This window comes from Acanthopagrus latus, chromosome 2 (assembly GCF_904848185.1).
Source record: "Acanthopagrus latus isolate v.2019 chromosome 2, fAcaLat1.1, whole genome shotgun sequence".
NCBI classification, from domain to species: domain Eukaryota; kingdom Metazoa; phylum Chordata; class Actinopteri; order Spariformes; family Sparidae; genus Acanthopagrus; species Acanthopagrus latus.
Window position 1 is genome coordinate 17,257,795 of NC_051040.1, and position 17,545 is coordinate 17,275,339.

The 17,545-nt window shown below is 40.5% G+C and overlaps 1 protein-coding gene and 2 non-coding genes across 5 annotated transcripts; all 3 read right to left on the reverse strand.

The window, feature by feature from the left end:
• Positions 1 to 39: 39 nt before the first annotated feature.
• On the reverse strand, positions 40 to 14,231 carry LOC119030411 (P2Y purinoceptor 3). Of its 3 annotated transcripts, XM_037117980.1 has the most exons (4): positions 14,152 to 14,231; positions 13,940 to 14,003; positions 2,512 to 2,945; positions 40 to 2,379 (listed from the first exon to the last, which is right to left on the reverse strand). In XM_037117980.1, the coding sequence occupies exons 3-4, from the start codon at positions 2,934 to 2,936 to the stop codon at positions 1,707 to 1,709; spliced, it is 1,098 nt and encodes a 365-aa protein (XP_036973875.1). In that variant the 5' UTR covers positions 2,937 to 2,945; positions 13,940 to 14,003; positions 14,152 to 14,231; the 3' UTR covers positions 40 to 1,706. The 3 variants fall into 3 exon arrangements, with proteins under 3 accessions (XP_036973875.1, XP_036973868.1, XP_036973884.1); XM_037117973.1 differs by having other exon boundaries at positions 13,940 to 14,219; XM_037117989.1 differs by lacking the exons at positions 13,940 to 14,003; positions 14,152 to 14,231 and adding an exon at positions 9,457 to 9,636.
• Positions 3,747 to 3,820, reverse strand: trnat-agu. The gene has a single exon. It is a non-coding gene; the product is annotated as a tRNA-Thr (tRNA).
• Positions 7,280 to 7,352, reverse strand: trnaa-agc. The gene has a single exon. It is a non-coding gene; the product is annotated as a tRNA-Ala (tRNA).
• Positions 14,232 to 17,545: the final 3,314 nt, after the last annotated feature.

The following is a 17,545-nucleotide window of genomic DNA, read 5'->3' on the forward strand; positions in this document are numbered from 1 at the left end:
AAGATCTATACAGCCTTAAGAGAACAAGACATCTGCAGGTATATTCATACAGATTAAACTAGTTTAATTGTTTTCTCTACAGCATGCATTGAAAAATACATGCAAAAGTTAAAAAGGCGCAAGCAAAAACATTTGGATCAAGTTAAATTAACATTAAGACACAGTAAAAAGCAGCAACAACAATCTACTACACACACACGTCCATTTACAATGCAATTTGCATTCATGTTCATTTCATCAACATTTAATTCAGTAACTCACTTACTTGGTATAACGCACCAGAGGGAAATTAAAAGTTTAAACTTTCCACTTTGTAAGAGCTACCAAGTACAATCACACAATTGTGACATGTATTCTGGAGAATGTTTTAAAGGGTAGAGAAGCTTCTTTTCAAAATTGTCTCAATTCCCTTTTACTCATCCTTGATTCAGATTCCTGGCAACTGTGTTGATTTGTTGGAACAGAAGTCATATTACATGGGAAGTGTTCAAACACTCACAGGAAGTGGAAAGCCGCAGGGTTAAGGCTTCATTTAGACCCGGCCCTCAAGTCCATAAATTGCATTTTTCCTTCCCTTTAAGCATCTGATAAGGATCCATTAACTGCGGCACATACTTTTAAACAGATAGATCTTCTTTGTCTACTGGAGAGTTTAAAGAACATGGAGCAAACTGCGGACTGATGGCAAGTTTAGTGTGGTATGAGCTCAATATATAAGTTTTCTTATCACTGGTTTATATCTGATAGTAGCTGGTAAAACCAAATCCCAACAAAATGCTGCTGTTGATAACCAAACCAAAAATTTAGAGAGAACATTACCAGCATCTGTATGCAATGGGGTTACAGCAGTGATGTGCCTACACCATCCAGTGGTGAAAACATGCAACAACAAGCCTTACAACTCAGATAATGTTCAAAACTATCATTTCTACATGATCAAACAGGACAAACCTTCACATGAGAGTGTCATAACTCTGTATAAGAATATGCATAGACATACGTATTTCACCATTGCAATCTTTTCTCTATGAGGCATGTTTTACCCCAGCATCAGTTCATTTTCACACATAAGTGCTTCATGCAATTCTAACATGCATTTCAACAGTGCTGCCGTACTGGATTTTATCCTAAAACATACAGTTATTGATCTCTCCTTCTCTCTTTCGCTATGTACATCGCACACCTCATCTTACATCCACAGTTCTATAAAAACAGTGGAGACACTCCTCATTATGTTATAATGTTAGAGCACTTCTATTATACTGCAGTTCACAGTGTTAAACAAACATTTTATGAAGAAGTTTACAACCCCAGTGCTCAGCGCAGACTGAAAGTAAACATTTCACAGATAACAGAGACAATGCAGGATGTGAGTGCCCTGGTGACTCTGCTGATCATATCATCAGCATTCACATGTACACTGCAGACAATATGGATTCCGGGTATATCTCTTCCTAGTTAGTCTATCTGACTTTCATATCACAAGAGTACAACCTTCATAGTGCATTTGAGAAGGTTCCTTGAAATGCCAGTACTTCAAAATCCATCTAAGTTCCTTTTGAAAGGCGGCAGTGGTATTAAAGGGCTGCAGCCAACATTAGAACATATACAAGGAAAACTGTTTAAAACCAATACACGCTCTACTTTGCAGCATCCTAGGATCCACCAATAACAAATAATGTTGCAGTTTAGGATGTACTATTGGTTTATACACTGGTGCCTTTGTCCTTGAGGGTGGTGACTCTGAGCACAAACCTCCTGGTGCTCCTGCGATAGCGTGGCTGGGTGAAATAAAATAGAATTGGATCCAGAAAGCTGTTCATGCTGGCAAACGGCCTGGTGCTCTTGTATATGATTGAGAACAGGTTTCTGGTCTCGCAGGGCACAGTTGGCAGAGTGCGCACCACCAGGTACATGGTCTTTGTGAGGTGAAATGGCAGGAAGCTTATGCAGAACACTGCTGCCACCACGATGATCATCCTCACCGCCTTGTCCCGTTTCTCCCCAGTCGCCATGGACACACCCTGGTAGGACACCGGGCGACAGAGGATGTGGGCCATCCGACAGTAGCACACCATCACGCCCATGAAAGGCAACAGGAAGCCGAGGCAGGTCAGAGCCATGCCATAAGGATAGTAGTCTACTGAACGCTTCGGTGTGCTTAAATCATAACACACCGTGCGGTTTCGCTGGATTCCTGTTGCAGCAAAGTGAAAAGTTGGTGCGCACAGGACGACGACCACCAGCCACACCCCTCCACAGATACACCACGCCATCCTGCGACCACCTTGCTTGGGCCACACTGCAAAAGGGTGGCAAATGCCCACATAGCGCTGCACACTGATGCAGGTGAGGAAGAGGATGCTGCCATGCAGATTACTAAAACAGGAGAGTGAAAAAGACAAAACGCTGTTAAAGTTGGATCCTTACTGAGACCTCTAAGTCAAGAAATGGTGGAAAGCTTTTAAGACACAGCTGTATACAGACATTATATTTGGTTAAGATTCTCACCTGTAGAACTGAAACCTGACCAGTTTACAGGCAAACTCCCCAAAGGGCCAGTAGTCATGGCTGCCATAGTTGTAGATGAGTAGGGGAAGTGACATCACATACAGAAAGTCGGCTATGGCTAAGTTGAGCATATAGATGTTGTTTTTGGACAGATTTGGCCGGGTCTTCCATATCTTCTGTATGACAGCGGCGTTGAGAGGAAGGCCGAGCAGGAAAACAAAGGTGTACACAGCAGGAAGCAAAATACGTTTAAAGTCCTCCTTGTAGGTGCAGCGGAGGCTGCTTGACTCACTGAAGTTGGTGACACTGGGGAAGCTGTCCTCTGTGTATGGCTCTGTCAGGAGTTCACTGCTAGAGAAGAGGTCCAAGGAGAAGGATTTAGAGATGACACTTTCCGTTGGGAAGGAGCTGACAGAATGTGTCATCTTCACATTCTGGAGGAGAGACGGGGAGAGACATGAGAGGGTCTTTAGTTTGATGATAATGTCATATCTTGTTTGATAAAATGCAGTAAAGAACGGCACTTTTGGAGCCCTTTTTAAAACAAATGTTCCCACTCAAAATGTAATTAAAAGTCTTATGACTGTGACTGCACATAATTCACAAACCACCAGTCTTACCTAAAAACATCAGTCGAAGAATAATAATGATAAAAATATATATATATTTTGTTTATTAAAAAGTGACATGAAGTAATGCAACACATGGAACTTACTGAAGATATTATTAAACTTGTGTTTAAAAATATTACTTTTAAACATATATTTCACATAATGAAGTACAACCAAAAAAAGGCTACTCTGGGATTTTTTGCACTGTTCTGTGCACCTGGGAGAAGGATCCCTCTTCTTCCATCCTTTTTCTCCCTGTCAAACTGTTTTTGTTTTTTTTTTATTATGGCCCACTGAGGTAATGTGAAATTAATCTGATTTGAAATGAACAGACAGCAAAGACTAAGCATTAAGCAACTGTGTGCGTTTGAATATGCATGTATGTAAGTATTGTACAGCACATGCCATTTGGGTTCTTCAGTGCCCATTTGAAGACTGTTCGTTCAAGTGTTAATTAACCCTGGCACACATACAATGTCTCCACCAGAGGGCACAAGAGATCCAACATCACAATGAGCCCAGTCAAGAATGTAGTGATTTGGCTATTAAGTGGAATTTGATACAAGGGCAGAGTAACTACTCTACTTAAGAGCCTATACGAACCAGAGGGGAACATCAATAACAAGGCACTGCTGGGATTCGAACCCAGGATCTCCTGTTTACTAGACAGGCGCTTTAACCAACTAAGCCACAGCGCCTTGAAAATGTCACAAACCACACTGCAAGAAAATGTGGTAACACCATCAAATGAAAAAGATACTTGGTATATTAAAGGGATATTCTGGTGTAAATTTAATCCATGGCGTAACATGATCTAACATGGGAAATCGACTCATCAGGGCAACGAACAAGCTGCTGCAGGAGGGTGGTAAGCTGTGTTCTCTTTTCAATAGAAATCCGGCAAAGCTAGCAGATGTTTGATGCCTCGAACTATGTGCTGGGACCCTATTTGTACTGTTGCTGAAGTTTGGTGCTGTTCTGAGCATTATTCATGGCTATGAGTGGCTTTTTGATGGCGGTTTCTTGGTGGAGACATAGACTGCAGTGTACTGTTATCGTGAAATCTTTTCTGAGGTTGTAAACTTGATCTCTCGTGGGGGTGTCACAGTGTGTTTGACCATGGATTAAATTTACCCCAGAATATCCAAGTAATTAATTACAATAATTAATTATTACAATCACTTTCCACCTGCACTCTTTGTTACAGGGAATCAATATGTATTCAGTCATTGTAGTTGCCAGGCTGTTACTGTAAGAAAAAATCTAAACAAATAAATAAATGCAATCAAATTAGACTTTGCTAATTCAATGCTTCCATCACTTTATGACAAGTGGAAGCAGGACTGCTGCAGGTTTTGAAATGAAAACCACTGTCTGCTCTCCCACTCACAACTCACAGTGTCTGGAACAGGCTGACGTTAATCAGCAATCTTACTTACTTCTCCGACCACCGACATCAATCAGATCCATTTCCTTCATGGCAGCATGTGGGCGACCAAGTGATTGGCTTAAACCACTTCCCCCACAGCCTTGTCAGACTGTGACTCATGGCATTTCACAACTAACTCCCCTTCAGCGGGAAGGTGCCTATGTGTAAAAGTGTGTGCATGTTATGTGTCTTGTAGCAGCTTAAATCAATGTCTTTGTGAGTTTTTTTTATTTAAAAGCAAGTTTCTCTTTTATGTTAACCCCTCTCTGTGGGTGCATAGTTTGTTTTGAACAACAGTGACGTATGATTTCATAATCAAAGTGAAGGAGGAGGGAGGGGGGCCAGCAGACCATAAAACATTTCACATTTCCAGCCCTCTGTGCTTGCCAACCAGCAGGCACAAAAGAATATGTATAGTTTTGGAAAGTGTACTGCCTCATGGCTCATTTACAGCCTGATTCAGAGTTTCTGATTTGTGGATTAGCCTGTCTCAAGAAAGACCAGCGTTCTTGCTAAATCAAAGCCACTCAAATCACTAAGCTCTGCGAAAACACTGCACTGCAGAAAGTGACGTCTGATTAACTCCATAAATCCCACCCTGTCAAAAATGCATTAGATTTTATGACGCTTACGGAAGAGGGACTCTTGTTTTGGTTGTCTCTCATGGGTGGTGTTCACGTTCAGGCCTGTCTTTAGTGGGCTAACCATGCCTAACATCCAAGGATGAAGCGTGATGATCACCACCTTTTATTGTTTGGTATTAAAGCTGCAATCCGTGCTGTAACTTTCCGTATTTACAGCCAAGATGATGGCAGCTGCTGTTTGTGAAGTTGCATCACTTTGTGCTTGTTGGTATTCATAATTGGCATGCAAGTCCCAGAGCAAGAGGGGACACGAAACCACAGGTATTACTCATATTACTTAAGAACTAAAGTAGGTTGCTGGCAGGTTTCCTTTGTGTATGACCGCACTGCGCGTTTCCTACGATTCTACAATCCACAAGCACCGGCAAGGTAATCACTGATCTACAATACAAAGAAGGATTTACAGAAAGTAGGGTGATACATCGTTATCCTGATACGAAATGACCTTTATTGGGATATGAGATCCCACAGTGGTCATGCTCAGAGTTTCAGCCTTCATATAGTCTAATGTATTTGAACCTAGTGCACAATGACAGGTGCATGTTAAGACTGTTTTCTTCAACTGTCAAAAAATGAGGTGAATTAGGTGAGTCAACAAAACATGAACAGACCTGTACAGGTCAACTCAAATACACTTTGACAGTTCAGAACATATCACACGCAAAGTGTTATGAATAACTAATAAACTGGTATAAATAAGTCCCACTATTATGCCGTAGTTGACTGGTGACTTTTAAGGTTAATCCCGAAAGAATTTTAATTATACAAGCCTCAGGAAAAGGACCACCACACAAACAACATTTTGGTACTTAGACCTTCATCAGGTTATCTTAATTATAGCCGGCTGAAAGAGATTCTCATCATTTTCAATAACTGTGTGGCTTTGATGATGACTGAGTGTTTCAATCGAACAGAATAACATGCCGCAGAGCGCTCTTGATATCTTTATGGATTTGTGTGTTACGTGATATGATCGTGTTTCCAATTTCAAACACTCCAGAGAGCAAACATTAATCACAGGACTCTAAGTGGTCATATCTGCACGCTGTGTGCTCATGCCTCTGATGGCTTCTGGGTGAAGTGTTCGCTCACAGCTACTCTCCATTTCCTAATCGGCACCGATTCTAGTTTAATAGCAGTGCAACAGATAAACACAATAAAGCACAGCAGGAAACACAGACTGACAACCACCACACTACAAATGGTTTAAAAAACAAATTACTGGATCTTAAATAGTTTTATGTCATCAGCAGAATGAGTCAATATTTGCTGTCTGCATTTTTGAGTGAGGTGAGTTTTTTCTAAGGAAAATGAGCTGTTGCGCAGTCTGCATTCTTAGAAAGTACACAAAAACAATAACTTAGTCTTCTTTGGGTTTACAGAGACACCCTAGATACCTGTGGTGTTTCCAAATGACACATTAATGCACAGCAGCCAGAAAGACACAAAGGTTTACCACGTTATGCCTACTTTTAGATGAGATTCTGGAAACAAAAATGAAAGTTGTGTATAATGAGGTCTTTTCAAGACACATGTTTACTCCCAACATGATACTCACCTCAAACTCTAATTAAAACATTGCTCAGCAACCTTTGCAGGAATTCATTTGGCAGTGTCCTTATGGGTGTGAAGGAGTCATCTACTTTTGCTCTGTGACTCAGTGCAGCTTTTTCAGCCCACACAGTTGTAGTATTATGGCAGGTTTCCTGAAACTTGTCCATACATCTTCTCCTCAAACCCTTTCTGAGGGAAAACAGACATGTCGTCTATTCAAAGACACTTAAAGGCTGTTACACTTCCACTTCCACTTGGGGGGAAGAGCATGTGATGCTGCACTATTAATAAAACAGTTTTTATTCACACCATTTACCAGCTTAATTCTGATTTTTTACACATCTTAAGATTTGTCTGAGAAAGAAAGAATCTATTTAACAGTATTACTGCATGTTAGAAAGAGCAGAGGCTATAGATTACCTCCACCACCAGGTCATACATACATGGCCATTCATTCATTAATCTAAACACACTGCTCTGAGGTCCTCTCACCATCAAAAGCACAGCCTGTCAACAGTCAAAAGGGTCCTTGGAGAATGCGGGCATCGATCCCACTACCTCTCGCATGCTAAGCGAGCGCTCTACCATTTGAGCTAATTCCCCTGCGTAGCTCGTACGTAAAAAAGCACGTAGTGACATGTCATTTACACAGCCACAGTCCTCCTCAGAGGAGTAGTATTACCAGTTACTGATAGGGACACTCCTTCACTCACGTTCACTCTGTACTGTTTCTTTCGCACTCTCACATGCTTTGACAGGAGAGACACGTTGCTGCATACTCTGTACTCAAGCCTGCCAAAAGGCAGAGCTGAAGCTGATGCAAGATTATTTATAAACTCTGACTGGAAGAAGGTGACTGCGACTCAGGCCAAATATAGGAGATTAACATCTGAACATAACCTACAGAGGGTTGTAAATCAAAGATGACATATAAGACATATGACTTTGGGTGTCGCAGCCACCAGCAGAGAGTGACTCGACAGAAACACACACAAAATGGACAGGCACACAGCTACAGACCTTGCAACTGCATTAATAAGCAGTAGACAGTCAATGTAGTTAGAGAAACACTATGCAGGATTTGTCAGGAGCTGCAAACGTTTGACATTTTCACTAGATATAACTGACCTATTTTGCTTAATTCAAACTACAATGGCATACCTCCACCAAGGTCCAACAGTCCGTTTTAAATCCATTGTGGCTAGTCTTATATCAAACTCAACAGACCTGACTCACTCTGAACATTTAACCACCAACAACTGCCTGACTATAATTCAAGATCTCCAGATCTACTGCAGGGTTCACATCAGACTGTACTCACTCACAGATATGCGCCAACTAAATGCATCTGATTTTTTAAATTATGCATTATTCCCTAGGCTATTAATAGAAAAATCTTGTAAAATCAAAAATCTTTCAATGTTCAAGACAGTGAGAAAACAAAAAGTACAAAATAAGATCTCTGTTCAAACCAGCACCCCTACTGCGCGCACACACACACACACACACACACACACACACACACACACACACACACACACACACACACACACACACACACACTCAAATGCACATTAATCTGGACTCATTTATTGAAGCAGCTGCCCTCTGTTACAAAGATGCTGCCCTTTATGTTATCTAATCAGACCAGTCACCTGTTACTTAGAGCAGGTAACAGGTGACTGGCAAATAGGGGCTAATAAACACTTGTACTGTAGAGTGTACACACAGACTCCTTCTGTCTCTACAATGAACACGGGGATGGAGATGTAAATGAACAGAGGAAAGAGATGCTGAGCTGAGGAGAGAGCAGGGAAAAACTCCACCCTAATTACTTTACTGATCTCTGCTGTCCCTGGCCACGCTAATCAATGATTCATGCCCTCTGCTCGTCACTGAAATATAACACACACTCATTCACAGGCACACACACTACCACATGTGTACACTCACTCATTGGCTCTTTGGCTGTAATGAATCTGAAAAAAATGGCACATGAAATGAGCAGGATGGAAATAAATCAGTCACACATGGACAGCAGGCACAAACACACATGTGATGACATGGACTTGCATCCACAAAGCCAGCATGTAGACATAAACAACCTCTTTACTGAGATGAAACAACAAACAATATCTTTTCTCAACAAAGATGGATGCAGCTGCAGTGCAAACACACTAGCCTGCTGCAGATGTCTCAGCCTTTTGTCCTAATGAGAAAAGAAAACACTTTACTAATTATCTTTGCTGCTACAACTGAATAAGTCCTAAGGACAGGCACAGAGGCCATAACACAGGAGACATTTAAATTCAATCAGCTGCACTATAAATACACACATGGGTGATGAGGAAAGTTGGTGTTCAGCACAGGCACTCTGCTGGCCATATGTTCAGGAGGAGAATAAAACAATTACTTGCACAAGTCCTTGCTGCAGTCAATCAACGGTCCTTATAAACAACTTCAAAACTCTCCTCAGAGAGAGCACAAGTTATCTCTCACACATCACGCGAAGAGAACACACGTTTGAGCCAATCCCTACTTTCTTGGGCTTCGCTAAAAAATTCTGTTTGTCTTTCACAGAAGCAGTTTGAAGACTTGCAGTACAAATATGGATGTTACTGTAAAGCTAGACAAAGGAATTTAGGCAGTAAAAATAGTATAAACAAATCCTTCCTGGCAAACCAAACCAAAATGTTAAGCCACTTACTTCTAGTCCAGTAATAAAGCACAGATAGACGGGAAAGGATTGCAGACGGGGCTGCAGGTGACGATACGCAGCCCTCGGATGGTAATCGTTTTGCCGTAACTTGTAGACAAAAACGTGTTGATGCGTGTTGCTCTAAGGATTTGCACTGAGGATTTCATCAGGCGTGTAAAGACTGAAATACAGCAGTTCAGGCCGTTCTCTATATGACTCTTGTCATGGGGTTGTTGCCAAACTGGGGAGAAGTGAATGCAGCACTGATGAAACGTGCAGAGACAGGACAGTGGGGCATCGGGCAATAAAGCCTCAAGCACAGTTCCTTTCAGAGTGACACTTTGATTTGTTTCACTTCATTCAGGCTAGCTGATTTCTTAAGAAAGATTTCAGGAAGGAAGTACAAAGACTTAATAGTTCCTATTTAGCTTGATTCCAGACATCTTCATCAACATCCACATCTTTGATTTGTTCAGCAATTCAAATAAGTCCAGTGTCGCAACTGTAGTAAGCTGTTTGCCTGAGCTGGGAGAGGAAACTGACCATTCATAGCTTAGCAGACAAAATTAAGACTAGTCGAAGTTATCTTCCTGCATGGCTAGCAAACACCCTAGATACTTTCATGAAAAATAGTGACTAGTGGCCTAGATTATCTCCTGTTGCTAAGTCTTATCTGAAGTCTGTCGTATTACTGGAGTCGTGAACAACTTTTCCATTAAACTAGAAACTTAGAATGAGATAATAAGAACTGTAATGACTGTTTCAGGAATTAGTCAAACTATCACAAAACACGTAGAAATAAACAACAATGGTCTTAATGCCTTAAGCCAACCAGAAATAAGTGGCGAGGCAGATCAGACTTGAATAGGGGACACTGTGATTATATGGCCCACGCCTTAAACCCACAAGGATCTTCCAAGTGTTATTTAATTTCTAACATGTATAGTTATTCTCAATTGTACCAATTTTTGTGTCTATATTTCTTGGATATAACTATGTAGGATGACGACCTTCCTCCTCCAATCAACAGAGGTCTGAAACCACAGATACAAGAGCAGCCATACAAACATGCCAACTGTACGACTGTCCCTTTGTTTCACTCTAATTTCTGTCTTCTACACCTCTCGTTAGAACAATAAGGGCTTGTTGATAACGCAACAATATCAGAAGGATATCCAGGGATATTTTCAACTTTTCCAGCTCTCTAGACACCGTTTTTCTGTCTTTAATGGTAATTATTAGGGCTGTCCCGGTCAGGTTTTTTTTTTTTATAACCCCAATCCCAATCTGAGTCCTTTAATATTTAGAAAATGCCGATACTGAGTCCCGATCCGATACTTAGCCTTAACGAATATTTTCCTGGATAATACAGCTGCATTAAGAAAAAAATACCTGCATCTAAGCTGTTCCTTAATAGTTTTTTTTTTATTCTGTTGAAATATATACTTTCATATGGCTCTTTCTTATTCTGCATATGCTATTGCAACATTGTCTACCACGTTCCTTGAGTTAGCAAGTAAGTCTGTGATGCTGCACCGTGACAGCAGACCCTCTTGTACAGCCAGCTTAAGTGTGCACGACGCAGCCCACGCTTGGTATCTCCATATCATCCACTGATTTTTTCATATGCCTTACATTGGCACGTAAAAAGACATCGACCCGTTGCTTGTCTGTTTCCCATGCTTTCAGCATCTCCACAGTTGCCGAGAACATAGGGCACACCGGGGATTCAAAAACTCCAGACATTTTATCCACAGGTTTGCCAGAGCAACGTTTGTGAGACACAGATTGTGCTCTGACGTAAAAAAGAAAATCGGTCTATGGTCCATGTTCAAAATTGCCAATCGCCGATCAGTGGAAAAATGCCCATATCAGCCCCGATCCTGATGCTACAGATCAGATCGGGACATCCCTAGTAATTATTATTTGTCCCTTAACATGTTGATAGAAAAACATGTTTGTTTGTTTTTCCGAAACATAAGCTGCAGTAAGTTGCTTTAATAGTTTGCTACACACCTCTGGTGAGGCACAAAGCTTATCAGAGGCTCAGCAGAGTGGTAAGTAGCAGTTAGCCTGTGCCCTGTGGCAGCTGTTGTCATGGGTTTGAGATGAAGAGGAGACCTGAATGCAGCTCTGGTAAAAGCAGAGTCAGTAAAGCACAAAGACAGGACAAACAGTAAGAAACATCTTGGACTGATCGAGGAATTATACAGTAGATTTTTTTTACGTTAACTCTGGTTGCTGTGGCTCCAAATGAAGACGAATTATAGGAGTGATTCCTGTAAATCTTACTCAGACCAGAAAAGTCACATTTATCTGAGGAGAATCGCATTAAACTACCAATTTTAAGGAGCCATTTGGCTGGCACATTTGGGGTGGCTGCCACAGAGCTCTTGATTATTCACTCAGTGACATAATGCACTGCATTTACCTTTGTCCTGGAAACAACTTTGGTCCTGTTTCTCTCGGTTCACCCCTCCATCACTTCCCTGTCTCTGTCTGAGCGTCTCTAAACCATTTAGGCTGTTTCCAGTCAGACAGACAAAACACTCGCAGAAGCCTGACTGAGAGGAATCTGCAGTAAAAACAAGAGTGTCATGGTGCGCTTGCCACGTCTTTACACATGACAGTTAATCCAACTCATTCTTGGTTATTACATCCACAATGTCACAACTTGTTTTCAATGCAATTAGGTAGTTGCTTGCTGATACATAAATAATTGAGAGAACAGAATGATAAGTTGTATAATATGAGATTATTGTAAAAGTTCCCACTTCACTATTTTTCCACTGTAGTCATCAAGAGCAGAGAGGATATTCACGATGTCTAATGGGAAGCATGAGTATGCATACATAGAGCTGAAACAAATGAGCAAATGAAAGTTAGATAATTAGTTTTATTAGGGCTGCACATTATGGTCAAAATATATTGTGATTGAGGATTACGAGGATTCTGATCATTTGCTGTTTTCCTGCATTTTATGTGACAGTAAGCTGCTTTTTAGAGTTTATTACGCAGAAAAAGATGCTTGCCATGCTTAATAATGATTCATATTGCAGTGAAGACTTCAGTTTCAGTGAACTGCTGTTTTTCCTCCCTAATATCTAACATTGCATAGATTGACTGATGATTGACAAAATAAAGAAAATAATTTCCAGATTTATCGATACTGAAGAGAAATGTGGTTTGAAGCTCTAAATACATATTCGTGGCATTAATTTGTGTCATATCCCGTTTTTGGTTTTTTTTTTTGGTACGTCCAGCACGTTCTCTTCACACTGAATAGGAGGTCTTTCTTGGGTGTATGTGAACAAGTGGCTGGCATCTTATCCTTGTAGCATTTACACTATAACTGCTGTAAGGATGCTTTATCCTGTCTCTGTTTGTTCTCAGTAAGGTATAAACCTAATCTCCTGTTGCATTAAGACATCAGTGTGAGCTCAGTGTTGCCAAACACTGCACTGCGTATTCTCAGATGGTTGATACTGATATGAAGACAGATGGCTGCTCTGTGGATGTCATACAACTGATCAATCTGACAGATGCTGTATTGCAAAATGAAGGTATTTATCCTGGTTGCAAAGATTCCTAACAGTATCCATGAACAAATGATACGCTCATTCCATTGTAAAATGTGTATTTAATGATCCAATTTCAATATAAATGGTCTAATAGCTATTTGTAGAGTCAGGATTAGTTAATACTCATATAATTTAATTGTTGATTTATCTGTGACGTCAACAAGTGCTGCTTTTCCTGAATAACTGTAACTGCAATTCACGGGAATAGAGTTAGGCTTCCCAGCATAGTTTGTGATTTGAGACAATCAATGCATTCAATTTCTTTGGAAGTTTCCTGTGATCTTGAAACAGATACTATCATGTAATAGTTACTCCTGGTATGTTGCACAGCAGAGTTGTGGTGCCCTGAGGCATGACACTGTGCGCAGCTTGCATCAGGTTAGTGTTTTGTTCACCATGTTTGCTGTGGAATTTGATCTGAGAAAAGAAAATAATAAATAAACACCTGGGAGAGATCAAGAAAGGAATGCAAGGAATCTGATGTTATGACAGCTTTTATCAGAAGTAGAGAGACCCATTTAAACAACAACCAAGTCACACATGTTCCCTCACCATAGCAGGAACACATCTGCCAGGCTTGGTGTGTTGAGGTGACTTAATTTAGACCCAGAAGAGACCTAATTTTTTGCATCTGGTTGGTTGTTTTCCATTTCAACAGTTTCCTGCCTGTGGTAACGGTTTAATACACGTATAAAGGATTCAGACATCACAATCAACCTACAAAGCTGTATTTAGAGTAGCACAATGATAACACTGGAGCTAAAATGCCATGATAAGACTGGTATTTAGCAACACGGCCACATTATGCCCCATTAGGTATGCCATATTTGAATCAAATGCCTTCGCTAGATTCATTCTTTAAGTGAGGGGGAAAAAAAGAGGCAGTGAAGACGTAAACAAACAGAACTTACCCTGAGTGACAGCAGAGTAGAAGAAGTTGAACACTTGTCCAATGACCTGCTCCCTTTCTCTCCTCTGTTAACAACAAAGACCAGTTCAGCGTGGAGGGAAAACAACCGCGGCAGTAAAACAAGTGAACAGAAATCACCGCGGAGCTGTTTTAAATTATAAACACCGAGTAAAAGTGTGGTTCAGCTCGTAGTTGCGCTGTCCCGGGACCTACACGCTGTGAAGTGACTCCTGTAGCTTCACACACTTCACTCACTGCTGCTGCTGCGGCAACGGACAGTCAGCGGCGCGCGCTCCACAACTTGACGGCAACGCATGCGCGGTGAGGGCTGCACCAATCAAGTGAAAGGGAGAGTTCAAAATAATGACAAATGTCTGCAATGTTGTGCGTTATTGTTAGCCTGCTTTGTCAGTATTTATCAGGCAGTCTCACCAGAGTGACGAGATGTGCCTGTTTTAAGGACTGGCCGGCGAGCAGGTGTGTTTCAGAAATGCCTAAAAATTGATAGTTTAATCACCGTGCTGAAACAAAGCCCCAGAAGTGGTTGAACATCATGAATAGTTTTTTTTTTGATTGTTTGTTTGTTTTTATCTTTTGCAAGTGGCCATCAGAAACCAAAGGCATTCCTTTTGATAATGTCGTTATTATACTTTCTACTTTTCTAAACTGGAATAATTTCATACACATTTTCGTCATAGTTACATCTTCAACTTCAACTATGTAACCTGATAAGTCTTAAAAATTCATTTAAACCTGTTTCTCCATACATATCATGCTAATGCGTGAGCATCACAGTCATCAAATGTGACCTGATGTGGCCGACTGTATTTAGTAATGTCTTTCCCAGACAGACATCTATTAAGATCCCTCTGAAGTCACTGTTCTTACCCGAAGACTAGCTGGTTGAACCGTATTTGTGACTGAAGATCTACATGCCAGAACAATGACACCTCTTTCAAGTTCACTTAGATCTATTTCTCTTGCCGTCTTGGTACAAAATCAGAATCAGCTGGACCTGCTCGGCATTTCTATATAAAAGACTGGATGTTAATTGCTTAATTTTACCATGCAGTGAACCCGTGTTGAAGCATCTGCATCAGTGATGTTTCTCCACTTATTTATTCATCGTTTTCCTTTAATTTGTCACCATCTGTATATTGTTAATCCTTATCCTACATACAGTATAAAGGGTTAACCTTTATATATGGGATATAACCATTAACCGTTAACCCCAACCCTGTCACCAATACATCTCCAATCTAGCCATAGGGGGCCAAACTGATGATTTGGGAAAAGTGTTGCATCAGTAGGATGACAGCCATGTTGTTTTAACTTGCCATGTTGTATGTCTTCCACTACTGTTTTTTTCTGTTCAGAATACGGGATGTTGGTGTCAATAGTGTGGGCCAGTATGGGACCACACCAAGGATTTAACAGATGTTGAGGTCAAGAGTTATTGAGGATATTGAGGTCATGTTATCGAGGCCGTGAGTTAATGAGGTCCATTCAACTGTCTGGCACCCATGTAGGTCTGCATGTGACGTCTCTTGGAGACTGGGCTTACATCGAACCAGCAGTGATGGGTCCAAAGCGTCCAAATACAGAGTCCTCAGCATATGAGTCCACGAGTGGATTTAAGTCTCTTGATGTAAATAGCATTTCTACATAGCATTTCTCCTAGTCAAAATTGTATTCTCACTAGTCAGAATGGTAATTAAAGACATCCGCAATAACATTCTTACTAGCAGAAATTGTATTTCAAGATATCTACAGCTTTGACTGTACCAGTCAAAACTAAATTTAAGATATCTTTAAATGCTTAAAAAGTATAAGTGGCCGTTTTAACATGTAATAACCAAACTGAATATGTGTTGCAGATATCTGTAATTCAATTCTTCCTAGTCAAAAATAACATTCCAGATATCCACAATGAAATTTTTCCTAGGACGAATGACATCACTTTTGCCATTCATGTGTATTGGGCTTTACATTGTGACTAGTAAAAATATCATTACGGATATCCACAATTCATTTTATGACTAGTAAAAATGCAATTGTGGACATCTGTATATATATTGGGGATATCTATAATGACATTTTTAGTAGTCACAATGTATTCAAAATTACATTCTGGATATCTGGAACAGGTTTTGATTTTGGATATCTGAACTGAAAATTATGACTAGTAACTATTGGATTGAAGCTATCTGAAATGGGAGATTTTCCTAGCAAGAATTCTATTACAGATATCCAGAATGTAATTGTGGATATCTGAAATTGAAAGCCCAATACACATGAATGGCAAAGGTGACTTCATTTGTAATAGGAAGAATGTCGTTGTGAATATCTGAAATGTTCTTTTTGACTACGGAGAATTGAATTACAGATATCTGCAACACATATCCAGTCTAGCTATTAAATGTTAAAACGGCTTGCCGTGTGTCCCCCCGAGTTACAGAGTGTAACAACTCCCGTGGTGTGCCGATGAACCTGCAGTAGCTCTGAGTTTGCTGCTGTTTGACATTAAGTGGCATGAGCACCTCTACCCACTTCTTTTCTCTGGACGCGAGACTCCTCAGTTCATCCTCATTAAAAATAATTGTATTTACAAGTCTGAATCCAACCGAGGGAAAGGCATTAAGAACAGCTATAATAACTTTTTATAAATAGCCAGTCTTCTCGCTCATTGTCTCGTTTGTTTATGGAGGTCATCACGAGGCCTCCTCATTAAACTGAGACTGCTTCATAGTCAGTTAAACATTCCTTGTAGTATGTTTATACAGTGGGAATGTTTGGTAAACATCAGAGAGTGACAGAACCGTAAATCATGTGTCGCTGGGTGTAGTCATGTTGTATGAGCCCTTTATTGTACTCCTTGACTGATTGATTTGTCAGTGTGGTTGTGTCCTGCTCAGCATCTGGCTCCCAATAGAATATTTCTGATAAGACGTAGCCGCAACAAATTCTGGAAACCAAAGTGCAACTTTAATTACTTTGAAGCCTTCACCTGAGATAATTACATTTCTCGAGGGCCCATCTTGATGTGTTAGTAAAGTGAGAAGACAAAGTAAGCCAAAACCCAGGTCTAGATTGAATTCCAGCCAAAAAAAACAACATATCTGTTCTTGTGGAAAGTGACAACAGAGGTAATAGCTGTTTTTTGGAGATTATAACTACACACAGTATTGCTGTACAATAAGTGCGCCACTTGCTTTTGACTTCCGTGTTGTGGCCACTGAGTCACGGCTGCATGTATCAACAGATCGATTCTTTCAGTTTGCCAGGTGAGAATGAATTTAGGCCTGGTCATTCACAGTGGATCTGTCCTTTTCCTCCTCTTCACATCATTTATTAATAACAAACCTCTATGATTAATATGTGACTTATTCAGCGTGAATGATTGACTTGAGCGGACTTCACTGCCACAAAACAAGCCATAACACTGGTTTAGACCATCCTCAACAGTGAGACCGAAACAGTCATATGGGTTGAATCTAATTTAGTTTTTTTTTTTTTTTCGGGGGGGGGGGGGGTGTGTTGCAAAAGGTTTCGAGATTTATATGAACAAATAAGCTGATGTTTATGACAGAGGGAGTTGACAGGAAAT

Coding starts and splice junctions, on each gene's coding strand:
- LOC119030411 (XM_037117980.1), bottom strand. CDS start 2,936: ATGACACATTCTGTCAGCTCCTTCCCAACGGAAAGTGTCATCTCTAAA. Junction 2,380..2,511: donor GTCAGGTTTCAGTTCTACAG/GTGAGAATCTTA, acceptor CTCCTGTTTTAG/TAATCTGCATGGCAGCATCC.